Source organism: Linepithema humile, chromosome 7, assembly GCF_040581485.1.
Source record: "Linepithema humile isolate Giens D197 chromosome 7, Lhum_UNIL_v1.0, whole genome shotgun sequence".
NCBI lineage: Eukaryota > Metazoa > Arthropoda > Insecta > Hymenoptera > Formicidae > Linepithema > Linepithema humile.
In genome coordinates this window covers 18,206,727-18,233,682 of record NC_090134.1, presented here as the reverse complement: position 1 = coordinate 18,233,682, position 26,956 = coordinate 18,206,727, and the positions used below count along the sequence as shown (strand labels likewise).

General features: G+C 37.6%; 1 protein-coding gene and 1 pseudogene across 6 annotated transcripts; one reads left to right on the top strand and one right to left on the bottom strand.

The window, feature by feature from the left end:
• The first annotated feature begins 1,600 nt into the window (after nt 1-1,600).
• Nucleotides 1,601-23,428, top strand: LOC105670076 (venom allergen 3-like). 6 transcript variants are annotated; one of them, XM_067358922.1, is made up of 7 exons: nt 1,601-2,342; nt 2,430-2,732; nt 4,072-4,242; nt 4,341-4,425; nt 4,935-5,070; nt 7,175-7,473; nt 9,134-9,725. In XM_067358922.1, the coding sequence occupies exons 3-7, from the start codon at nt 4,102-4,104 to the stop codon at nt 9,196-9,198; spliced, it is 726 nt and encodes a 241-aa protein (XP_067215023.1). In that variant the 5' UTR covers nt 1,601-2,342; nt 2,430-2,732; nt 4,072-4,101; the 3' UTR covers nt 9,199-9,725. The 6 variants fall into 6 exon arrangements, with proteins under 6 accessions (XP_067215023.1, XP_067215022.1, XP_067215021.1 ...); XM_067358924.1 differs by lacking the exons at nt 1,601-2,342; nt 2,430-2,732; nt 4,072-4,242; ... (2 more) ...; nt 7,175-7,473; nt 9,134-9,725 and adding exons at nt 19,273-19,984; nt 20,062-20,184; nt 21,121-21,183; ... (2 more) ...; nt 21,552-21,626; nt 22,834-23,428; XM_067358921.1 differs by having other exon boundaries at nt 1,601-2,732.
• On the bottom strand, nt 12,609-18,309 carry LOC137001053 (arginine kinase-like; annotated as a pseudogene).
• Nucleotides 23,429-26,956: the final 3,528 nt, after the last annotated feature.

The following is a 26,956-nucleotide window of genomic DNA, read 5'->3' as shown; positions in this document are numbered from 1 at the left end:
CCCGCGCGTATTGAAACAGTAATGATATGAGAGACGCGGCAGCGGCTACGATGCCCGAAATGAAAACACGTGCCGCACACGGCACGGGTGAGACAACGAACTTGCCGTACAAGCACGTTTACACGCTATAACATCTCCCGCGGGGAAACGATCGAACAAACAAATTTCAAACCCGCCGCTCCACGCCAGAAATTCACCGTGATATTACTATCGAGAGTTTTATAAATATCGCACTTAGGAGAGGAAAAATACGCGGTGTGCGCACCGCAAAATTATTCTACGAATTGTACTTTATAAACGGGAGAACCGTTTATATATTTTATATCCTTTTGTATCTTTTCACCCTTCTTCTTGTCTTAATATAAATTAATGTCCGATTTATATTCCATTCTTTTATCCTTATTAAAAATGCTGTGATAAATAATATAGAAAATGTTCTAACTAACTCTCCGATTGATTTTAAAATAATCTCACACTCTGATTTATTGCGAGCGTTAAACATAATAAAATATATATGAATATAAATTCCAAAATATTAGAAACTGTTTTTCGATTGTTTATATTTCGTCTCGTGAAAATTGTTCGATAATTATTCAAAAATGCTTTGAGAGGCGGAAAAATGTATTTAACTTTAGGTACAAATTAAAGTTTGAAAGCCTAACACATCACAATAGGCTTTGCATTATGTTAAAAAAATGCTTATTTAAATTTTCAGAGAGTTAAGATATAAATTTATTACTGCATGTTGGAGATATGGAAGAGTTTTATTTGCAGTTCAAGAGCAACAAGTTTAAATCCTGTTTGCTTCGATATGCAAACAAGCGAATGTTGAAGCGATTTGAACGGGGCGGCTGCGTGTGTTATTCCTTTTACAATAATCGCACATCTCCCATTCGTTCGCTCGTTCTTTCGCAAACGAATAAATCAACAATTATGCAAGTGTAATAAATGAGTTTACTCACCAGTCGATGTATCGCCACTGCTGTCTTACTCCTTTGTTTTTAGTCTCTGCTTTCCTGCTTTCCATTCGTGGTTGTACCATCATTGTCGTAGATACATCATACGGTATTCTTGATACATTCACACACCACGACGCGTTCACTAATTCATTAATTCATTCGCGATTTTTGCGAGAACTTCGCCCGTCGTTTGATTCGACACTCCCAACATTCGTTCGCATGTGAAATTTACTTTCGACGGATAAAAAACGCGAGAAATACGGAGCGGGCGCAATTCGGTTTCGGACTCGCGCTAATGCGATGTGTGACTTAGGTGATTACAAAAAGGGTGAGGAATGAAGAGGGGGACCGCGCCATCAATGTTTTCGCTGTAAGCGTGTCGGCGAGCTTCGAGCAAAGCCGAATGCAAAGAATCTATCGCGGCAATAAATTACCGAATCCATTTACGTTCCGTAAAACAGATATTTCACTATTCACTAATCCATTAACTCATTTACATGCGTATAGCTGGAACTTTTAAAATTCCGCGCAATGTCCCGATGGATAGGTTATCTTGACGCTGTTTACAAATACACATCGAAAACATCGCGTTAATCGCGATCGCGCGAATTAATAGATGCACTGGACTGATCGTCCGTTGTTTAATTCGGCATTCGCGATATTCGTTCACACACGAATTCATTCGAGACGGATAAGCAAGATGCGAAGCGATCGCGGTGTGACTGCGGCAACGGGTGGTGCTCGACGTGAACGTGGCTATCATTAATTTGTGTGACGTCACGTTCATCACGGTTAGTTTCATACGATTACGCGGCAATATCTCAATATTTCAAGTAAACGGCGTCACTTGCCTCGATGAACTCGTTGCGGTGATCCCTCGACGCCTCTCGTCGATGTTCCTCGATATTGCGGATGATGAGTGGCACACGCGTTGCTCGTCGAATCAGCGAATAACGCGAAACACGCACAAGAGACGCGTATCGGAAAATGGAGATTCGCGACCGAGCGCGAAACGACGAGCTTCGATTTCGAAACGCCGTGAAACACGCTGAATGCGATCGCGCGGACATATTAATACTTCGAGACAATTTCCCGTTGAATTCGATACTTCCGACACTCGTTTGTACGCAAAATTTGCCCGGAACGTGTAAAGAAAACACAAAGACGCGGAGCAATCACGATTCGACTGCAACGAGACGTTCAGCGCGCGAACTACTTTTCACCAAACTACTGTGACGTCACACCGTACGACTAATTTCATGCGATACGTGGCGATATCTATCTCCAGCAAACACCATCATCTACCTCTACAAATCCGCTGCAATCTTCCAACGCTTCCCTGAATGGTCCTTGATGTTTTTGATGCTCAATGGCACGAACGAGGTTGGTTCACGTAAGCACGAAAGACATGTATCGGAAAATTGAGTTCCACGACGAAATGTGAAGCGATAAAGTTCGATGTTCCGGTAGATGGGTTATTCCGATGCCGCTTACAAACATGGTGAGATGATGCATTCGCGATCTGCAACTTAATAAACGTACCGAGATCGCTCGTCCTTCAATTCGGTAGTTCCGACACTCGTTTGAACGCAGAATTCACTTTCGATGGGAAAAAGACGCGAAAGACGGGGCGCACAGTTCTAACTAGAACTAATGGAAGGGATATGGATAGTTTAGACGCGAAAGAAGGGAGAGGGAGAACGCGTCGCTAGCTCGCTACGAGGCAGCCCTTCCCAGAAAGCTGGACTCGAAGACTTTACGACATAAACAAAGGTATTATTATAGAGCGATGTTTTTCAAACTCTGATCAGCTTTCATGATAAATAACTTGTGTAGTTTCTTTCCACGTAATATTTATGAGAGTAATCTTGTCTTTGAAATTCGGTAAATTAATCAAATAAAAAACTTCAAGTTTTTCTAACCTAAAAACTTTTTACCTAATTGCATCAGGTAATTGTTGAAATCCGATTTCAAGTATAATATTACATTACGCCAAACATAATAATATATATTATTCAATATTATACTAATATTGTACTAATATTAGATAATTAACATGTGGTTATTTATTAATGCGTTTGTATTGAGAGCGTGCATAGAAAGTCGGTTAGATTTGCACAAATTAAATGAGAAATGAAATATATAATCCTCGCAGTTATTTTTCAGCGCGGAAAGAAAGGGAAGTGGATAAATTTGGTTATATAAAGCAATGCACGCAAATAAAAATATCGGTCTGCCGAGTGCCGAGCATTCCGCCCGCTAAACAATTAATCAGGAGGTCGCCCCGGCAGCGATTTCGTTCTCTTTATGCGCAGCGACGGCGATTTCTAGACCGTAATAAATGCGGAATTGAAATACTTTGGGGCGCAATGCGTTTGCTTAGACTATACGTCTCGTTTTCCGTATGCGCATCGATCAAGCAAGACCGAGAGGCTGATCCGGTTCGCGTAACGGCGATATGAATTTCCGTTCCGTTGCGCGATAAATTTCCTTACCAATCCGGCATTTCGAACTGTCGAAGTCGCTAAATTGATTCGCGCGGTCTGAAGTTTGGGCAGTTCGCGGGGTAGAGGGAGGAGGGGAGAAAAAAAGAGGAGAGAAAACTTGCGTCGCGACGATTAAGGGTGGCGCGGAAATCGCAGTTGGAAGCGCGCGATTGCAGCTGACGCTCGCGACTAATCTCACGTTGACGATGATGAAGTTCAATCGTATGGCAGTTCGCACCTTTTGTCTGTTATTTTTCTTCATGCGCTATACTGACGGCGAAATGAGAAGAAAAATGCTGCCCACATATCACAGAGAAGATAGAAATTATTGTCATATCTGTTCAGAACACACCATGTGTTTATTTCCTGTAAATATTTATATAGAAATTTCTATAATAATACTGTTTGTACACTACATTCGGATATTATTCGAATAGCAAGTGAATATTCAATAACACATAACACGCATTTGAGATTTCTGATTATTTGAATACGTAACCTAATTTTTTTCTATCACCACGAAAATTTTGTATTTTATAACCGTGAAATTAAATACCACTGGTCTTTCATAATGACAAGAGTACGTATGCGTATTATCAACTTACAATTGCTTCTCATCTTCACAGATCGAGTGCGAAGGCGCGGATTGCGTCGATATGGAATATAGCGACCTCGATGAAACAGATATCGAAACGGTGCTCGACAGTCATAATTTTTATCGCACCGTCATAGCGAGCGGCAAGGAGAATCGCGGAAATCCCGGGCCGCAGCCTGCCGCGAGGACCATGATGGAATTGGTAGAAAAATCGACGAAACACGCGCGACGCGCACACGATATTTAATCATTTATTCCCGGGGTGGCGGGCGGCATCTGAAGCGTCATTTGTTTCGACAGATCTGGGACGACGAACTCGCCGTTATAGCGCGTCGATGGGCGTTGCAGTGCAAGCTCTTCGAGAAGGATCAGTGCCGAGACGTTGGCAAGTAACTCCGACGGATATATCCCATTTTTCATTCCTCCCACTCGTCGCGCCGTTATTTTTCAATATCCAATAACCCGTACAGACGCGAAATTGTTCCATCAATACGAAACACGCGTGTGTATGCAGCATTATATATATATATATAAGACTCGTATCTTAAATTTCTTTAATTGCGGACGTTTTTCGGTTTCGGTCTGAGTACATTCAGAATTCATGAAGTTTTAGAGTAAAACCATGCAAAAATAATCTCTCTATAATAACGAATGAATGGAAACATGAAAATTGGCCAGCCGATATTTTTCTATATCTGAAAATGTTGCATACAAAAATTTTCTCGAAATTACAATGCCTTCAATATTTGCAAAATTTTATAAAAGACCCGGAATTTTATTGTTAATAAGACAGAATTGTAAGCGGACTCGTTACAGTGATCGTCTTTAAAAAGAGCAGTATATCGAGGTCGGAGTGCATGCGGATATCTTATTGAAACGATCCTCTCGTTGCAGAACGATTTGGAGTATGGCAGAATATAAACGTGCTCGACATGGACAGCGTGGAAAGCGGTATGAGTAGGGAAAGAATTCACTTTCATATTACATCGTGGTACGACGAGGTGGAAGACTTCGACAACGCGGAAGTCGGGTAAAACTTGAAAGTGCGCACAGTGTATATATAGAATATACAGGATGTCTCACGTCTAGCGAGCCATCTTTCATCTATATAGATCCTTCGAACAATTTCTTTTTGAGAATGTCGACGGAAGATCATTTGTCATTTGTCGCAAGTTCTCAATTTTCAATAATAAATATCTCTTTGACCACAATTTTGAAGGAAAAAATTTGATGAAATCTATTTAAAATTGAAAGAAAAATAAGATTTTATTATTTGCTCGTATTTGAGCTTTTTATTTTCAAACGTTTTTAGTTTAAAAATTGATTAAAGGTTTTAGAGATTTTTCTTCAAGAGAAATTTATTTTAAATTAATCGAATTGATTGAAAGATTGAATATTTAAGGGGAAGATGGTCGACTAGGTGTAAAACATTCTGTATACACAAATCGTGCGTCAAGAATCAGCGTGAATATACAGGCACGCTTCTCTCGCGCGCGTCTATGTAGGTCGACAGTAACGCGTACACGAATCGCGATGCTGCTGAGAGGAAGGTACAATAGCCCGAACCGAGTTGATCGGAACGACTCCTTTGTGTCGAGAGACTCCACCACCCCTTTGTGAATGGCCGATGTTCGATCCGGTGTGTAGACATAGCTAGCTCGGTCCCCCGAATTTTGGGGGAAGGTTTGCGGCCACCGTTCTGTTCTTCGCTATCCTTCGTCTCTCGTTCTCCTTCTCGCGATCCTCTATTTCATCCCACATATCCACCGTCGTTTCTACTCTTGCCCGCGATCGCAGTACTCTCATGGGATTCAGTGCTGGCTTTAGACACATCAATGCCTCAAGCGAAACTTTTTCGCACACGCCCTTTTTATCTTCCCTTCGTGAATAAAATAAAATTTAAAATATAACAATATGAGAGAGGTAAGCTAGGAGAATTTCAAATAAGTGTATGTATCTTTTACTTTTGTTTAAAAAATCTTGAATATAAATAATTTATACAATCTTTGTTGACAATGGAACATACAAAATTCATGATCATGAAATACAAGTATAAAGTCAGATGTTTTATTCTAAAATATTACAAATATATATATATTTTTTTTTTCTTCCCTTTTTTTATTTATTAGAAAAATAAAGTAAGCTACAGATTTATAAATTAAAAATTTATAACATAAGTTTGAATGAATCTATGTAAAATAAGTTTAGAAGAATAACTTCTCATAAAAATGTTTCAATTTGTTTAATGCTAACGTATTTTGCGCTTTTCTTCTGCCTCGAGCGACAGCTCGTCTCGATCACTATCTAAAGCCGGTACTGCAAGGGGATTGTAGGTACTGGAGAACGAGGATGAGAGGGATGAAGCGACGACTTGACCGTCAGAGAAAATGACCAAAGACCGATTGTATGGAACAGAGGATGGAAATGGGGGAATAGCGGATGGTTCTTCTTCTGTCGTCGGGAACAATCAAAATCGCGTATTCTCTCGGTAAATTGGAAATCGAGAGTGCTATTGTACCGGCCCAAATTACTCGTCGATAGTCCGGTATACATAGATCCCCCAGCAGCTATGAGCGAGTTTCTGTCGCTTTTTTTTATTTCGGTCTGATAGAAAAAAAAAGTTTCAATTTCCTATAGGATACATGAAAATGTGATATCATCAACTTCTAGCTTAATCCTGTGTTAAAGTGTATTCGAAAAAAGTACAGAAACCTTGTTTCTATCGTCTTTTGATATCCACGGTTTATCTAAACTTTTTTATTATATAAATTGGCAACAGAATTTTTTTCAAAATTGGAAACAAGAAAATATAACTGTTTATAACTGTCATGCGGCACAATTTCTATTTTTCTTCAGATAATATTTTGGGCAACACTTTAAAACTATTATACACACAAACATGATCTTATCTATTTTCATGTACCCTCTTAAAATTTAATTAACGAATTCTATTTGCCATTTTCGAGATGAACCCATAAGATACACGTTAATCTCTTGAGCCTTGCAGGAGCATCAAATTATGAGAACTCCCGTCCTAATTTGAATTCAAGTTGCGCGTCAATGGAGAGAGCCTGAGGCTCGACACTGGCTGCCGACGTCCACCTTCATTTAGTTCAGATAATCGTACCTTTCAGACTGGTGAACTACTCCACCGCGGCGTGGCAACTCTCCTCTTACATCCCCCTCGCATCGGCGACGTTCATTTACGTTGGTTGCGGCCGCGCGATTTACACGCTCGACTTGAACAAGACCGCGGCGAGTTACCAGCATCGTGACGCAGTCACGCTCGATGGGTTTGGGAATCGGGTCGAGGTACTCGTGTGTAATTACGGACCCGTCGATCGCACCGCACCCCGGCAGCTATACGAGCTTGGCCAGCCGGGCCTGTGCCCGTCCGGGACCCTGCCCAGCGGCCGTTACCAGTTCCTTTGCAGTAAGTACAAGCTCTGTCTTACGAGAACGTAAGCCTATCTCTTAAAATTTAGAATAAGAATTAGAAATAAGAAAAAGAAATCAATAATGAAAAATTGGCGCTATGATTTATAATTATAAAGAGTAAAACAAGCTTTGTTTCTCGTGATGCCCTTAAATCATAAACAATTTGCTTATCTGACGTCAAGAAGCTTGTCACAGATAAAATATAAGAAATCTATGGCATAAACTTGCGAAAAATGTTATCTGTGCTAATATCAATGTACAATATATCGCAAACATAGTCAGGCGCAATAATGCCGTGGTTAGATACTTGCAAAGCATGTTGTGAAGTTTGTAATAACGTTAACAATCTCTAACAATCCCCGTGCGTTAATACCCTGGGAACAAGCAGCCGTGTATGGTCCGCTTGCAAATCTCAAGTAATGGTGCGAGGGCCATCACTGTCGTCACGTTGTCCGCCCATGCACGTTCGTTACTACTTACTTAGCGGCCGGACACTTAAGCGAGCCGGCTCCTGTCCGTCGATTCGCCGCTTCATCGATCGTTACGGGACACGCGACCGCTCGGTTAATCCTTAAGCACGAAAGCTCGTTTATCTTTATCGGTGTTCCTGTGCCTTGGATGCCGGGGGCACTTTTGTGTAAGAAGATTACCTTTGTCGGCAAAAGTGGGAAATCTTTTTCTCGCCGTTAATGCCTGCCGACCCATCTTTTCAATCCGTATTTTCGTAATCATATAAATAGATGTCTTTTCTTATATGTTTAATGCATTATTGACTAGTATTTTATAGCATTTTGAGAAAAAAGAACTTGCTATCAAAAATAGAATAATACCTAATAACTGTACAATTAGAACGTGAAATTTTTATCGGATTTTAGTTTGCCATTTTTCACCACGTTTTTGTATAGTTTCAAGCAAAAATCTGAGCATTTTATGTTATTTTTAATTTAAATTCTTTGCATACCGATATCATGCAAATATATCTGCACTGCAATTTACGCTATCAGAATGGAGAGAACAAAATTGCTATCCTTCATTATCGTACATCTTCTCTTGCGTTGATCACATTAGTCAAGCGGACGAAACCAGGTTAAGATCCGTCAATGCGGATCAGTGTTTTCGTGTTCATTCTTGGCTGACAAGCTGAGAATGACGACAGAGCTGTAATTAATGCTAAGTAATCTTGCTTTATTAGAATATAAAAAGAACGATAGCTACTTTTTTGTACGATCAGCTCTTGTCGTATTATGTATGTAGCGATTATTCATCCTCTTGTGAACACCAAGAGTCTGACATAAGAATGATGGATGGATTAATATAATCGAAAAGGACATATCGGTCGTTTCGCGATATTTTTGACGTTCTCATTCTTCGCGAATAATGCCCTTCCGCGAAAAATAATCTCATAAATAAATATAGATATTTTGGAAGTGAATTCTTTTTTTATTTAGACTGAAATTGAAAATCAAGTTAATGAAAACTTACTTTAACATAGAAATGTGAATAATCTCTATATGCGCGATAGAATAATTATACAGAGATAATTTTAGCAAATTAAATTTAAGAATATCAGTGAGAACGGAGGAATATCATTTTGATATTTTCTCAAAATTTCACTTACATATTATTTAAGTACTGATCTACATTATTCCATTCAGGAATGATGCAGAATCCGTTATCTCTGAGTAAATCTGGCCGAAGATTTTTGGCAGGAAACAAGTAACAGATAAGCAATCGTACGTTCCCCACGGTCCGTCCTGTTTCTCTGAGTCAGTTATTATTGTTACTGCATTTAACGATACAGTTGTCATTGTAGATGAGCACACTGATCATGATAGATAAATGATTCTCAACGTCAATTTAAGATAACCAAAATATTGAACTATTATGTACATATTTATATAGCTTACATGATGATATCGAATGTCAGATCATCTAAATTACAATGCACTTTGTGTGTATTTGAATACACAATGGTGTCACTGTAATCCGAGTAAATATAACATTACTGTTACGACCGCGAGTAAATTGTTAAAATTGTCAGTAACAAGTAGCTGGTGATTTAGCAATTATCAGTTTATAAATTATGGAAATGTGATGAACGTGTAAATATATCACATGGATGTGACTACGGAGAATTTATCGACATGAGTTTATATAACAAAAATCCATTATTAAAAACGATTAATTTTTGTTATACAATACAAATTAAATTGTCATATAACACAGTACTTAAATTATTTTGTTATATAATGCAAAATAATTCTTTGTTGAATATCTGCATTATATACATTTCATCACAAATGGTGTTTTCATCAACATTCGCACGGACATTGATTTTTGTTCGACTAAACTTACTGGCGGAATGGTATCGGAGAGTGAATCGGATTAAGATTAAAAACTTGAGAGAGAGAGAGAGAGAGAGAGAGAGAGAGAGAGAGAGAGAGAGAGGGAGAGGGAGAGGGAGAAAGGGGTAGAAGGTAAGGGATGAAACAAGGGGATAACCGCTCCCTGATGGCAACCAGGAGAGTTAGTGAAGTAAGTTGAAGTGAATGGAAGCGAGTCAATATTAAATCTGCGCCCGAGGCCGTAATCGTTCTATTGCGAGAACGATTACGTATAAGTTTTACGATTTCTTTTTGATTTAGTGGTTGATCCTTAATAATTTCAATATCTCAAGAAAAAGTTTTTGAATGCTATAATCTCCGTTGCATTTTTGCTGCCAGCTTTCGACTAATATTTTAACATCATAACATCATTCATCGACTAATATTTTAACTAATATTTTAACATCATTCATCGACTAATATTTTAACATCATATCATCATAATATCATTTTAACATCATATTTTAACATTCGACTAATATTTAACATAAAAGGATAAATTGAATCGACAAATACGACACGAATCTTAGTTTGACTATTTAAATAAAACAGATTAAATCGCAAATTTTTTATCACACAATTTTTCTAATAAACGGGAACACGAAAGGTAAAACTAATATGTGGGAAGATATAAAATACGCTGTACAGGTAATTTAGAGTGGAATAAGTATGCAGAAAGCCGCAAAAACTTATTCTGTACGTGTGTTTACGGAACACTACAATAAACAACAATTACAATCCAGTGCAATCAAGAATAAAATAGGAGAACGCACTATTTTTTCTCCAAAGCAGGAAGAAAAATTGAAAAACAGCACTATTTTTTCTCCGAAACAGGAAGAAAAATTGAAAGACAGTATCGTAAAGCTTTCACAATAAAGCTTTGGATTAATTGTAAAAGTCACAAAATCGCTTATATTTATCCGAATCAAACATAAATTTTCCAAGACGCATAAGATGACTGGAAAAGATTTCCTCGCGGGTTACTTGTCTTGTCATTTTGATCTCTCTCTCTCTCTCTCTCTCTCTCTCTCTCTCTCTCTCTCTCTCTCTCTCTCTCTCTCTCTCTCTCTTTTTCCTCCAAGATGCAAGCTTTGTCTCATGTATGAAGTGAGGGTTTAAATATAAAAGAAGTTGACGATTATTTTAAGCTTTTGAAAGACTTCTTGGAACAAATAAAACCCGTAAATAATTTGTTTTCTACCTACACTCAGGATTATTTCCTCTCAACAGTATTGTTGCCAACAAAGTTATTTTTACAAAAGATCCTCTATACGTTATTTTACAAATATAAAGAAGAAAAGAGAGAAAGTGTCGCAGTTTCTGTACGCTATCGGCCAGTTTATTCTGCTCTTCGTCATAATAAAAGAAACGATTCTATATATGGTATTTGAAAATTGCCTTCCGAATCGAATAAAAGTAATAACAACCGAATCCGGATGCTTCGATGAGAAGATATTGATTCAATAGCTGGAGAGCATTTCGAGAAATTTCGAGTTCTTGAATCGAGTATTGTGTATTGATAGTAGATGATCGCGTGTACTATACAAATCTAAAACTTTTTACTTTATAAAAGAAAACGATTCACATTTTGCAGTCCACCAGCTCACTAAACTTCAACTTTTACAACATTATTTTCTTGCGCTGTTAAAAATGTATTACGACGAAGCTCGATGGTTTCGTTCACGAAAAAGCGATGCGAATCAGTTTCGCGAGCGATGTAAAAAACCGCTTGATTCAGAGCAGCCACTCCGATTAATGCCGAGAGTGGCTTTTTGTCCTGTGGAATTTATCCCTTTGACGTAAACGTTGTTTGAACTGACGAATTTTTACTAAGGATTCCTATCGCGACAAAAGTCGCCTATCACATTATTTCATGAGTTATCTTTAGTCTCTATGAAGATGAAAAGGGTGTCCAGTAAGTGCAGGCTGCAGCAACGTAAAGCATTTCTCCTGATTTCTTCCGAAAATATCTGCGAAATAAAGGAGAAAAATATCAAGAAGAGCAAATGCGACGAGATAAAGAAGTTCGAACAGTGAAAAGGAATTCCAGCGTCAGCCCGAGTGAAAGGAAGAAGACTATTACTACTGATAGCGATGATCGCAGTAGTACAAGTGAATGTGACACAGACGAGCAAAAAGATGAGAGCGTCGGAAAAGAGGAGAAAATGCAAGAGAAGGAAGGGAAGGACGTATGTCAAATTTGCTTTTTGAAATATTTGAATTCTTAATCCATCAGGAAGGGCGATTTGATTTAATGTCAGCAAAACGACAAATGGTATGTAGAAATTAATGAAGTCCATGTGGAGGCTGAAGGTAAAAATGATTTATATGCGTTGAATGCATGTAAGTAACATGGAAATTAAAGTGTAATTAAAAATTTTTTTAATTTTTACGTAAATGTGAATGAACATAATTATTTCGCGTAAATTAACACAATTGCGCGATAAAATATATCGTGAAAAAAATATTGTGTCATCGAAAATGAGAAAAGAGAAACGTCAGATAAATCATTTTATTTTAAGAAAGACAAATACGCAGAGAGAAACCAATCAATCGCAACTTTTGCTACCGTTGGACGCCCCACATATTTGTGAAACGACCTTTTACTGTGCAAACAGTCATATCGACGTTATTCTAACGTTTGCCCAACATTCGAACCCTTGTAACTCTTTTTATCGTATATCATAGACCATCTGGTTAAAATATTACTTAATTTTTTTCGAAAATAATTCCTGTACTACAAAAAATTAACATAATATATCATACAACATTGACAGATCAGCACAATATTAGATATGTTAGATAATTATACATTATTAAACACACACACACACACTGTGTATATTTTATATTTATAAAAAATAAATCCGTAGAGTATGCAAAATTATATTGATTAGATGAGATAGATTAAGTGTACAGCAATATATGAAGAAATTAAGAAATACCACAACCGATATTTAAAACAAGATTATGATATTCTTCTTTTCAACTGTTTTTCCAGTTTGAACAGTTCCGCAACATCATTTCTCATTTCGTAAAGAGCTTCTCTTTCCATCAATCCCAATCGCCGTCTGTTGTTGATGTCGTAAATGCCAACTTCGTTCTTGGCGTGTTCGTTCCTTACTCCTCGAATCTGTATAATGTCAATATCTAAAAATCTAAAAGAGGCTTTTTATAAAGTATATCCCATTTGTATATTTTTCTTCATTTGTGTATTTTTCCTGATTTATACTTAACGAAGTTATATAAATTTAAAAACTATTTTTACATCATTTACATACTTATTACATTTTTATATCGCCAATTATAAAATTTTATTCAATAATACACAATTATCACATATATATATATATTACATAAAATCTATTTTTGTCAGGAATTTCAATGTTCAAAGAATTTAAAATACATTGAGCGAACAAAATTTTATAAATAAATGCTGTTTGTATGAAATATATTGTATATTTAAAATACAATTCAGAAAGATTAGATTTTGTGAAAGGCAGCAATCCGATCTTTTCTCTATATCTACCGAATAACTGTAATATTCATTCGTCTGATCAGCTGATCCTCATATAATACCGTCGTGTTCTCACCTGAAGACCGTGCACGGTCGCGATCTCTTCGAAATGCCGATAATCCGCGCTCAATTTCGGCAGGCGAACGTGCACGGAGGCTCGGATGGTCGTGCCAAGATTCGTAGGGCAGGATGTGAGGAAGCCGAGTCTCCGGTGCCGCTGGAATTCCAATTTCTTCCCGATTTCTTGGACCGCTTTAACGAGTCTCCCGTACACCGCCGCGAGGTTACCGCCTCGCTCCATCGATATTAGACGCATGTGATCCCCCCACGTTACACCAGACAAGAAAAGTTTTCTCTTCGTTAAAAAATATCCTGCCTGAAGGAAAGAGCAGCGTTATACAAGCGTGCGGCGATTCTATATGCCGTGAACTTTTCAAACGGGAAGCCATTCTTCTTTAATCGCGAAAGGTCTTCTATTACGTCGTGCTATCTTAAGTGTTGATGTCGTTATTATTATACTCGTTATAAATATTACAGTAAGTTTTACTGTACTGCGGAAGAGATAATGGATAGATCGCAAGGCAGCAACTCCGTCGTTTAACCTTTAAACGAGACCGTTTTATTTTAAGTCAAGAAACATTACATCGGAACACGTGTTCCGGAAGTTAGAGAAAGCTCTCTCGACCTCTTACATTTTAATTTAAATTATTTCTTCGTGCACGTTCATAATCACGTTAAGTGCTCGAAATGTGGCGTGGTCTTTATCTCGACGGAGCATCTCGTAAGTGCGTCTTAAGGATAAACTTGTTCTAATCTCACTGATATTTTACGAAAATCTCGCTTATGTTCTCGCACAATTTGTACTTCATCGTCTCGTTGATAAACTATGAAAATCGCTATTTTTGGATTCAGTTGATCATGACAGAGCAGAATCGAGAGACAAATTATATAAAACATTAAGATTAACTCAATATAAACGAGTTTGTTAACTGTCCAATTAAAGATAAAATAAGTTATACAAAATTGACACAGTAAAATATAGTAAATTAGGATATTATTTTTTTTCTACACAGGAACAAAAAGTAACAGAAAGCTCTTGATATAAAGCAATATGAAAGTCTAAAGTTCGAAAGAGCATGAAAACCAAGTGTTGTATGCACTTTAATCTACTAGTATATTCAAAGGCTAGTTCGTATTGATTCGAGTGAATCTCTTTATTAAAAGGAAAAATGGATCTGGTTATGATTCTGATTATCCGTGAATAACAAGCAGATTGAGTGTAGTAATCTCCGTCGAATGCATGCAGGAAATGGAAAAAGAAAAGTATCCAATGCGATACGCAATCGCCGAAGGAAACAAAACACACAATTAAATCTGTTCTATAGCGAATCACATTTCCGTAGTGCATTTAATTAATATTAGCAACAATGTCAAATGCAGGAGAAGAAAAACCCAACGGAGTTATGATGCTGTTAATTAAGCATAATTGCAGATGTTACGTGAATGCGAGAAAGGACGCGCAGGGACTTTCTGTCTGCTGGCCGGTAAATAGTGAGCATTTTTTTTACTGATGCGGTAATTCGATTTCTTCATATAAAAGCGTATTTTGAATTATTTTACTTCACGGTTATTTGACAAATAAATTTTTATTAAGTTCTGAAAATGAAAAAAACTGAGAAAATTTTGAACAGCGTGCAATAGCAAGTTAATAATTCAGAACATTATATGCATTGTGCAAATGCGATTCAAAAGAAGTTACAAAGTTACTTATATAAAAAAAAAAGAAAGAAAAGAAAAGAAAGGGGGGGGGGGGAAATTCAGCGAAACATTCGGCTATCTTCGAAAATTCTTTCCGAATACCACACACCCTTCTGAGCGTAACACTAAGCTCCATAATACCCTCTAACCCTTTTAACTCTCTAATCCTAGGGGCGGAGGGATCTTCGAGACCCCATCGTGACGAAAATCATTAATGCAAATTCATTTAATCAGCTACTCACCACCTTCGTATTTCGTATAACGTATGTATAAGATATTATACCAAAGAATATTGTTTACACGGATATCTTGAAAGATATCTAACTTAAATAATTATTTAATATACAATAAGAGAGGAGAAAGTAGAAATGCTTATTATAGGGAGCTGTTGAAAAATACATGTTTCGTTCCGCGGAGCGAAACGCTGGCTCGCATAATCGTTTTGCTTATTCGTTGCCGCATCGAAGTTGCTTTAATCTTAGTAAAGTTTTGGTTTAATCTTCGTTTCAACATAAACCCCTCGATTTGGGGCATTTGGCTTACCGGGGATTAATGTTTTCGAGCAGGCTGAAGGAACTTAAGACATTGTAATTGAATGTTTTAACGAAAGTAACTACGGCTGGATCGAAGTTTGACCCCGTATAACATTGCCGAAGTTGGCTCTTAGCGCACAGTTAACGTAAATGGAGTACATTCGGAATACCGGTCGATTTCGACTATGAAGATACAAGATTCAAGACGTTGGATAATTTTAGTTTATCTGTGCAATTTAATCTAAAGTTTAATCAAGACGTTGAATTTAATTTCAAGTGTAGAACATTTACCGTTGTTGCAATATTAATACTATAGTTGTGCATTATCATATTAGAAAGCTCATACCCGTTGGCCAAAACCTGGTGGCGTTCACCGCTTCCAGAAATCTGTTGCCTCCCTTGGACAGGAAATGATCGTTTAGTAATTGTTGCCGGATCTGTTTGTCTAATGCTCTGAGCGTGTAATAGGTTCCTTTGAGCTCGTCCTTTAACGAAGTTAAAGCTTCCTGCACCTACAGGCGCGGGATAATCGCGTTATAAAAGCTATCTTCTTAGCCTCACTCTTACAGTAGCTGTAATTCTCATTCGCTACGCCACTAAGCGGTACAAAACTAATTGCAGAAATCATTTTCTTGGGATAAGCCACGCGTCGTTCTATCAGTGGCGGATTTTAGTGCTTCGAAAGCTTCAGGTAGAACGACGTTTATAGACCCCTTATGGGCTTTGTTCATTTTTATATCCGATCAAGAACTTTGCTCACGAGTTCTTACGGAAGGAAAAAGAATTTCTAAATTTTTTATCGAGCTATCTCTATTCTATTTTCTCTAATCGAAGACTTCTGAAAACTTCTGAAAAAATGAATGATTTTATATCCGACGACTTGGGTAACAGCCAGAATTCTAAACCCTCGTTTATAAATCCACCAATGTCTTCTTACTTTTCGCTTCAGCTCGTGGTAGTGAATTTCGTTTATGGCAGGATTGAAGGGATAACCCTTGATTGACCTTACGCACCGAATTCGCGTCGAAACCACGTACTTCCCCGTGGGATCGAGATTACCCAGTTTTTCTGGCTCACCCCAATCCAGGTCGGGATGAACATCGTGGGGCTTGAAATCAACGTGATATTCTTCGATCACAGGATCGAATAATTCGGTGAAGACGTCGTAGGCCTTGGGATCGGGCGCGTATATGCCAACGGAAGAATCGGGATTTGCCAGACTGGATCACGTCTGTCTGAGGATTAAGCCCTATGGTCACACGTGTCTTTAGCTCGAATAAGGTTCTCGTTAGATGTTTTTTCAGCAAGAAATCACTTTTATCCAAAAACAAAATTAAATACGCTCTGTAATATCAAAACTTTTATTAGTACTTTCGACTGCAAAATAGATAAATTGAAGGCAATATCTTGTTTTCAGAGTATGATAATAGTCATAATTCTTTATTTGAAAAAATTTGTTCATTAATTATTGAGTTTCTTAGCATTTTGCTGATTTTAAAACGTTGTTCTTATTTAATTTTTATTGAATGTTGTTATGTGTGGAGTAGATTTGTAAACCAATAATGCCAATGTCCTATCGTGTCTGCTCGTTTTAAAACGATGTTTTTGTGCACGCTATTAATAAAATGTTCGATTTGTTACTGCACAGTCACATATGCATCTCCAATATACGTACAAAACATTCCAGAGTTACCGTGTTATTAAGAAACTTTCCGTTTCAAAATAGAAAGCTTCTTAATTCTCGGAGAATTTAGTTTTATGGAATATTAAAATCGAATAATAATTTCATTTTGAACGATAATATTGAACGAATGCCAACTGGAGAAACAGACTTTCTACTCCACCTTCCGCCTGCATAAACTTCGCGTAAGCGTCTTCCAGCTCTCTCAGTTTGTCATAGTTCAGTTCTGACGGTCTTTGCCTTTTTTCGGCAAGCGCACGACTGCTTGTCGCACATTTTTTTCAACTTTCCTCGCTAGTTTTTTTTTTGTTTTTCGCGCACACTCGTCTTCCTCTAACCCGTCAGTCGTTCTATCCTATCTCCCTCCGTCTATCCTGGTAATTTTCTCGTCTCCTCGCCCTGATTTCCCTGTTCGTGCTCGAGATGCATCTCATCCGCAGCGTTGGATTTTAATTACATATTTTTTTCACGTACTTCCCGTTCTTCTCTCTCTCTTTTTCTCTCTCTCTCCCTTTCCTCCTTGACAGTCGCGGCAGTCACGAAAACTCTACAGGACGAGATTGTGAAAATATGCGAAATTTTGACCTGACCCGACGATCTTTCAGTACGACTATCTGGATCGAAAATAACGACGCTTTATGCTAATATGAAAGTCCTTCCATTATTTTGAACAAGACAGAAAACAATTTATGTGTGGCGCAAAATAAAATAAACTCATGTTTTTGCAATTCACATATTTTCGATAAATATACTTAATATATTTTTTTATAGAAATAATATTTAAAAAAAGCTGCAACTTGTTTCTTGTTGTAATACTATTGATAATAATGATAATAAATATTTTTAGTACAGACAATAAAAAGTGTAATATGGAAAAACGATCTAAAATAACACAATATTTTACGAACTGCACTCGATATTAAGTTCCCAATAGATAATTCTATTACCCGTATGCCATATTCCAGGTCGTATCCAGAAACGTTTCTAATATATTTTTCCATCTGCTTATAGCAGACATATCTATTCTATATATAATAATCGAGAGATTAAAAAGATACGATAATTTTCATTTGATTCGTTTAACCTTTTAATCACAAAAATAAATAGCATTATCGCAACAGTTCAACTAGCTTAGCTCTTTCACATTAATCTCAAATTAATTATAACTATATAATTGGCATAAGAATTATTTGATATATTAACATAATAATTAATTACATGAGTAAGTTTGATGAAATTACACATGCTATTAAATATTTGAAATTAATATTAATATCTTAAAATATAATTATTATGTGCATTTTGTATTATTTATATTTTATGAGCCTTTGAAATATATGTCTATATTGAAGTATAAATGTATATTTTACGGGCTCTTGAAATATAAATCTTTAAGTAAATCTAACCTTGACATAATCAAAGCAAAAGAAAGCTCAATTATGGATAATACTTCCATCAAACGTTGTGCTTTTATAACTCAATAACCACATTCCGTGTTACGTATACACGGTCGAAAGCCGCGGGTTATAAATTACGCCAGGAAACTTCGGCGCGGGAAGAATATTGGCGGCGCACGCAAAACTAAACAAACCTTTCACGAGGATCCTAATGACACGTAACGAACGCGGCTGACACGAAGCATGCTCGAACTTCAAAACGCGAGGGGTGGCTCTCGTGTAAATACCGAAGAAAGAAGGGCGAAATGCAAGAAAATGGAGCGATATTACTCAGCGGTGAGTGAGTACGAAAATTAATTATACTGAAGTGTGTCAAGCTCCTAACTGATGCTCAATGGGTGCCGCAAATGATGGCCCATAATAAATAAAGGTCTGCAAATCTTTTGGTTACACATTTTTCTTTCATGAAAGACTATCAGTTAATCTGCTTTCAGAAAAGAAAGTTGTTTGTTCGCGCAGCCATCTATTAAATATAAAATTTAAAAGTACAACCTTCCACAAAGAAGAGCGTGTTGCTTGAGCTTTTTCAAGAATTAACTTTAGACTTTTCAAGATTTCATGCCATCGTCGATAATGACACTTGGATAGAAATCATGATTATTGGCAATGATAATGTCATTACCAAACTTGAAAGAATGCTCTATAATATATACTGGAGTCTTGAAAGGTGCGAATAGCCTCACAAAAGAGAGAGAGAGAGAGAGAGAGAGAGAGAGAGAGAGAGAGCTGTATTGTACAGAGACATCTGTCTCACGTCTGTTTTCGTTTTTAATATTGCTATTATACACGATAGTAAATTGAAGGACAGACGTGTCTACTATTGCTATCTTTGAGCCGCAAATTACACATTAGTTCTTAAAGGCTCACTCCTGTATGTTATAGAGCTCAATGGAAGAATGGGTGACTGTCCGGTTGTTTAACTAACGTCAAAGCAATTTGCTTATTTTACCATCATTTGTTCGATCGATCGCGCTGCGTGCCAATGAAAGACCGCCGTCTCCTGTCAAATATTCGTTTGAATGATAGATTCGCCGTTCGCCTCCTGATTACCCACGACCATCGACGTGGTATCTCCTTACGATCTCGACAAATTATCCGGTAGTTATCGCCCTCCCCATCATGGACACTAGGCTGCACAAGTACTATCGAGCGTCCGGATACGGTTTGAACTCGCTGGTCAGAAATGCAAATCGATTAGGGTTATCTCGGCCTCGGAGGCCTTCGATTTTTCACGAATCGTTGTCCCGTTTCAGATATACCGATTCCTCATCGCCGATCACAATCTCAGGCATTTCTTCAATTTAAATGCCTATTGCGGAGCGGTGACTTTCATTACGTTCATCTTCGCAGTGATTATGGTTATCTGTTCGATAGCAGTGAGTTCAGCATGATTTGATAACGCAATTTTAATTTTGAAATAACGCGAACAAAAATTTTTCCTTTCTAAACAATTCAATTTTTTTATTCTTTCACTATTCAGATATAATTAGGATAGCACAAAGTGTCAAATAAAAAATTTATATGTTAATTAATTTTATTTGCAACAGTAACCATGAAAGCCTCTAGGCACAATCATTTGTTTGTCAGAGAAAATTCAAGTGAGCTTGTTATTCTGGCAATTAATTTGCATATGATACCGTACGACTCAATACAATAATTGACAATATGAGTACATGGTTCTATAATTAATTGTTTGCTTTAAATCCAACGTAATAATATTATTTCGGCGTGTAATTAATGAAGGGACAATAAACGGCCGAAGTCGCAAAATTACCGATATTCCGATTCCTCATCGCGTCGTAGTCTTTAAATAGATAATGCTCACGTTACTGTACGGAAGAAAACGAGTCACGTATCATCCGAAAACCTTGCCAGTCCCGAACTCTCGTGCCGACTTAAAGAAAATGTAAACAACTTTGCGAGGCAATCGCTTGAATACCAATGTCTTCGCGCACGTGCTGTTGTAACAAATATAATTCTTATAAACGCGAAGAACTGCTCCTTCGTTTTTGAGGAAAGAAATTTTAACTATTTTCTCCGCAATACAGATGAATCACTTGCTTTAATATGTATTTAAAAAAGTAATTTTTAAACAAAATATATTTTTATTGATTTAAATTTACTGTTTTTATTTTTTTAACTGCAAAATATATTTTTTTAATCAAACAAATTGATAAGCGCGCGATAAAAATTACATCGCGGATTTTTGCTATTTTTATAATAAGAATAAAAAGTTAATTTAATATGATACAGATGTAATTTAACGTTAATAAATCATTATTCTAAGTAATTATATCCCTCTTCTGGCTTAGAGTTTGAATACGATGACGTCGAACGACACTCTTTTTCGTGAATTGCTCGAGAAAGCGGAAAAGGTAAGTCGGCAGTCTCGGCAATCACAGCTAGATTGAAGTGCGAAGGCTAGAGCGATATTGAACGCTTTCAAAGCACTAACGCTGATTATCAATAATTTACAGAAGTTACCGCGGATAGAAAGCGTCGTTAGCATTATACCTCCGTACAAATGTATTCACAAGCATGTAAGTTTATCGTAAAATATTCAAAACTTAAAAACATATGATTGATGATCTTACATCGCGTTCTATCTATAATTTCGATCTTCAGTTGCAGCGTATGAGCGTGTTTCAGGAGAAGACAAAAAAAATGGTAAGAATTGATATAACTTCTTTAATCGATCGCCACTCACCGATTAAAAACGTTTTACCGATTTTCACTGCGACAGTTATGCAAGGAGGAATTAGAGCTGGAAATAATGAACAGCAAAATGTCGTGCATCGAGAAGCTATTGAAGCCGGAGGTAAATTATTTGCTGCGATAAATGGACCTCGTTGCGCGGTCGCATCGTCGCGTGTAAATGAAAAATCCGTTTCGCAACTTGAACGGCACAGTATGCGCGCGAGTATCCTTTGTCGTGTTTTAATTCAACAACTACGGATAAAAATCATCAGGCCGTGACCCACTCGCGTCTCTATTCAGAATTTACGCGCGATCATCGACCTTAAATAATTTAATAGTCCGCAGGCTGGAGGTGAATAACTGTGAAACTCTCGGACACTCGTACAAAGGGTTTACGGGTAAACCGTGCCGATCGCGAATTCGCTTTTAATTAAAATTTTATCGCCGTCGAAGAATGAGAGATTTAATAAAACCCGTTTATATACATTTATACGATTTTCCGTGTATACGCGCTAGATATTGTTACGACAAAAAGGAGTCTCTCTCGTTCTCTCTCCCTTACTCTCTTTTTTATGCGACACACGAGACGACCTATAAACTCTGAATTACCAAAGGTCATATAGATGTATCATGCCTCCACTTGACTTTCGGTCGTTGCGTCGGACATTAGATCAGGCTCGGTATACCCGGCACGCAGCCGCTCGATTGGCAAACATAAAATTAGATTCATGCTTGACCCTATCTCAGACCTTTACGCAACTATCCGAGTTTACGTTGCTCAGCGGGATATTTTTATTTATTTTACTAACCCTTCCTGGACGCGCACGTGTTTCGCCCCTTTAAGCACCGTCTGATTTCTATTTCTTGCCGACCGTAGGGTCAATATTCGACGCTGGGCGCGACCCTTTATAAAGTGAATCATTAAAGAAACTAGCTTAACGAAAGAAAGGTATTATAAGCGTTCGAAGTTCTACTAGGCGTAAAGAATTAGGCCATTTTAAAAGGAATTCCACTCGTTGGCAATGATCATCGGAACTTTTTAAATTGTGATAATTTAGGAACTTTTTGCTTCGCCCTCGATTTCTTTCAATTGATATATGACGCGATCTCACCCGCGGTGTGTGCATTTATCATACTTTATGAATCAGCTCATTTGGTAATCATTGTAGCTTGTAATATATAATAAATGCGCATCTTGCGTTAATTGGATATTATAATGGCATGAAAATTTGTTAATAATAATCCACGTCCGATTACAGCACTAATAATATCTATTATGGTAATATTATATACAATGCTATGATGATAATTAATTGTTCTGTTTTTAGGAACAATCCGAATGGCGTCGTAGCAGATCACCGAAGGTATACCATCGCCCCATCATCGCGGAAATGTCAAAATAACTAGAACCCGTGTAGAGGAAAATAGAACGAATAACTAGGTAAAGTTCCATTCTCGCTTTTATAATTGGTGGTGTTGGGATTAACGACGTTAATTGGTATAAATATAATAATCGGTGACGTCACGTTTTAAACAAGCAGTATAAATTTTACGACGTAAAATAAATTAATGCATTTTCATATATCTCCATTAATCATAAGTATTTAATAATGATCGTAATTTGATAAACGCCTCGAAATTAAATTAAATCTATTAAGTCCATTCGCCGTGTTTCGCTGCGGATACGGAATACAAGTTATATATAATGGCGTAGTACGCCGTTCTGGATATAAATTAATACAAAGTTCGATGAATTATAACTGTTCGATAAAATGTTGAAAATATTTTAACGCCAGGCTAGCGAGAAAAACAGTATTATCAAAGTAGAGTTATTTTGTATTCTTGTTCAAACGCATGTAATTCTCGTATGATCACATGTAAAACAGTATAAATCGTGACCTATTAAACGAACCGTGCACAATATATATGCGCGCAGTTTTTATGACAAAACTTCTGCGTTAAAATAGGCAGCGGCGCGGGATGCCAATACTCTTGTGCATACTCGCCGAAAAAAAATTGTGGCAACCTGTTTGCGGTTGACCATACGTGAACGACAAGTACTCGTGCGTTTTGTAAAAAGTGAATGCCCTATCGCCGCTTGCGTTGCTTTTCCATGCTTCGATATTCAACCGTTCTGGGTTATTTCTAGCATATATTCACTGGAAAAAAGCAAACTTGATTCAAGATATATTATTTTAGTATGCTCCATTACATATATATATTATATATAGTTATTTATAAAATTTGTTCGATTGTTCAAGACACGTGACATGAGAAAATCGAATCGACAGATGTGTCGCAATACGTATCACTTTAGCGTGTCAGAATAGTTGTCAATGATTAACGTTAACCATTTTCCGTTCACAAATTCTAAATTTGCAATATCGCTCGCTTTCCTTAGACGACTTTTACTTGTGTAGCTTAATACGATAATAATTAATGAGCTTTATTTTCGTAAATAATTAGAAATGCCGTTTTTTATTTATTGACAAATTTGTTTGACATAAAATTAACCAAATTGCCGTTGAGATCGAAAAGTTTCTGGGATTTATAGGCAACAGGATATACGTTATGCAACAATGAGAGCTATTGTAAGCCATTGTCTTAAGACAACAATCGTTAAAGTTCCGCGCTGTTATCCAACTCGGAAAAAAGGAACAATTTAACATGATTACAATCTACCAAACTTTAGTGTCTATTATCTTAAGACGATTGTGTACTTGTGCTACATGTGCTTGTTACATAACACCGTGCGCTGTATTCATATGCAGTACGCATCACTGGCGTAATTGCCAATAACTTCAATTATAGTTAATCAGCACTGTGGAAAAGCTAGAAGAGAATCGATTTTTCCAGTGCGAAATTTACGATATAGGCGATAAGAGTATTCCGCGTATTTCCTTTTCTCATTTGAAAATTATTTAACTAGATCAATTTTTTCCCGTCTAAATTTTAGACTGGAAAAATTTTGAAGTGATATCTATTTTGCATAAAAGAAAATATCGAGGATAAGGAAGAAGAAGAAAAATCGTAAATATTTTTTATCTTCTCGATTTAGCAAGCATAATCTATATATTTCGTTTATACAACTCAATCTCTTTGTCCGCTTAAAGTTAATTCACCCTGCGTGCCGACGGATGACACGCATCGTCCATCCCTCCTTTTCTCGGCCGCGCTTACGGATGTCGCCAGTAGTGCCGAGCTAGACTGTCGCGGCGCGGCGAGTCTGACTGCGACTATTTCTACTAGCGCGCTCCCCTTCCTGCCCCCTTGGCCCCGACCAGGGGTGGACTGGCTCAGAAATTGAACCACCGCTACGACTACGTGGCGTACGAGAACAGGGTCTTTGCTCCCATTTAATATTTTAGCCAGTCCATTGGCTGCTGCTACGCTCGAGGCATCGACATGCGCCCTGGTCTTTCCGTTCCGCTCGGCTCGGCGCGTTCTCTCCGCACGCCTCGTTACGTCAGACCGGACTTTCAGCTCCGGGGGCAATCTAACGAATGCGCTACGCGGCATCCGATATCGATATGGGGATGAGACGGATCGATCCACGCCGCGCGCGCCCGGCCTGTTTATTCGGCCATCGATCCCGCGCGGTCATCGAGCCGCATCGGGCCGCCTACGGTTCGGAAAGTGTTGCATTCGCGGCCGGTCCGAGAACGAGTCGCGAAAGGGGGCCTCGCTATAAATAGTAGGTCGTTACCGTGTCGTTAAACTCCGACTTTCCTCCGTCGATGCTTAAAAAAACAGAAAAAGAGTTTCTGAAGTCCGCGGAACTAATTGCACGATTTTAATTTCAATGTCAATGAGATACTGCCTTCTTATTGGTCTTTTTCTTACACTTACTAATTAATCTGATAATTACTTTTTAATACAACGAATCTATTCTTGCAGAAGTAAAATCCATTTGATGATAGCAAAAACCATACTTTTGGAAAGAAGTGGAATAATTTAATGTTTTACAGTTGATATATGTGGAGTCGTGTTGATATTTGTAGGAACTAACGCCAGGGAATATTCCATATTTGTTTGATGCAACGTTGATGAATGGATAATATTCGCAAACTTCAGAACTGGCTTTAGAGCTAATTCTTCCGTGCAAAAACATTCTTTGATCACGTGTTAACATCACGAAAAACATTCGCCAAAGCCTACATTTTAAACAAATATAGCATACGATAAACATTCATTTATTTTAGATGCATCTGTCTTAAATACACCGTTTCATTAAAAAAGTCAACGAACCTCTTTATATTTGACTTTAAAATTCAGGGGAAACGCGACTCTCCTACTCCTGTTTCTGCCATCTTCGTGCTACGATCTCCGGATTTTTAAACCTCGTGAAATGGCAACCCTAGTGTTGACGTTGGGGAATCGAGTATAGAGTAACTTCTATATCTCTCGTATACTACGTGGTCACTGAACCGTGCGGAGAATTTTTAAAGTAGAAGAAACCTTATAGAGTATATATACAACCGGGATTGCACAGCTGTCCAGAGTTAGTGATTCGCACATGCTTCCTGTATATCCTAAAGTCGTATATATCTACATAATTAAATAGTAGAGGAATATAACACAGTAGTATCATAGCGTGTGTAGAGCCGAAGTTATTTGGCTCTATAGAATCTAATAAATAACTTGGTATTAAATAATATATTATACAGAGATGTACAATTTCAGAAATTTTTCTAAATATATAGTACGCGAAAATTGAAATGATGGCGATCAGTATAAAGGATTGATCGATGCTTGCTTTGATACAGAATTCGGCTTCTTTTGTCGTTTATCGAGTATAGTCAGCGAAGCCCTACACATGCTGATCGGCATTTTGTGCCGACTGGCATAGATCGATTGACACGTATTCAGTAACGAGCACTATCCAATGAGCTTGTTGATCGGCAAAGCCGATTATAGCAGGGTGTGGAAGACGCCTTAAGGTACTAACAGTCACGCAAATTATGCACAAACAAACTTTGGCGAAGAATGCAGGAGGGTGCAGTATCGCGCGATAAAGTTTGAGATTAGATCGTTAAAAAGTATAATCTATTTATACATTCGCGACGTGATTAAATATGTGTTATGTATTTTTTTTACGATAAAATTAATGCCAACGTAATTTGTAGAAAACGGGTAACTGGTTTAAAAATATATTTAGCACCGTTTGATTTTATTTTAATATCTTACACTGCAATATAGTACGAATGCAGTTTTACCGCAGCGGCAGTCGTTTAAATTGTTAATTATATATTTTACAAGCTCGCAGTCGTTCGCACTTCGATGGACGTGTTATACCAATGCATTCGCAATTCCAGAAGTGGTAATACAATTTGGGAATGACTTCGGTCGTAGAGGGAATTACACGAAAACCCCATTTATTCAATGTGTCGATAAGCCTTTGAGAAATCGATCGTACCGCAGCAGGCAGGTTGTTTATGCAAGTGTCGGTTA

Excerpts from the sequence above, each read along its gene's own strand:
- LOC105670076 (XM_067358920.1), top strand. The coding sequence starts at position 3,652 with ATGATGAAGTTCAATCGTATGGCAGTTCGCACCTTTTGTCTGTTATTT. Across the intron at positions 3,814-4,071 it reads ACACCATGTGTTTATTTCCT|ATCGAGTGCGAAGGCGCGGA; the intron begins GTAAATATTTAT and ends TCATCTTCACAG. Across the intron at positions 4,426-4,934 it reads GGATCAGTGCCGAGACGTTG|AACGATTTGGAGTATGGCAG; the intron begins GCAAGTAACTCC and ends CTCTCGTTGCAG.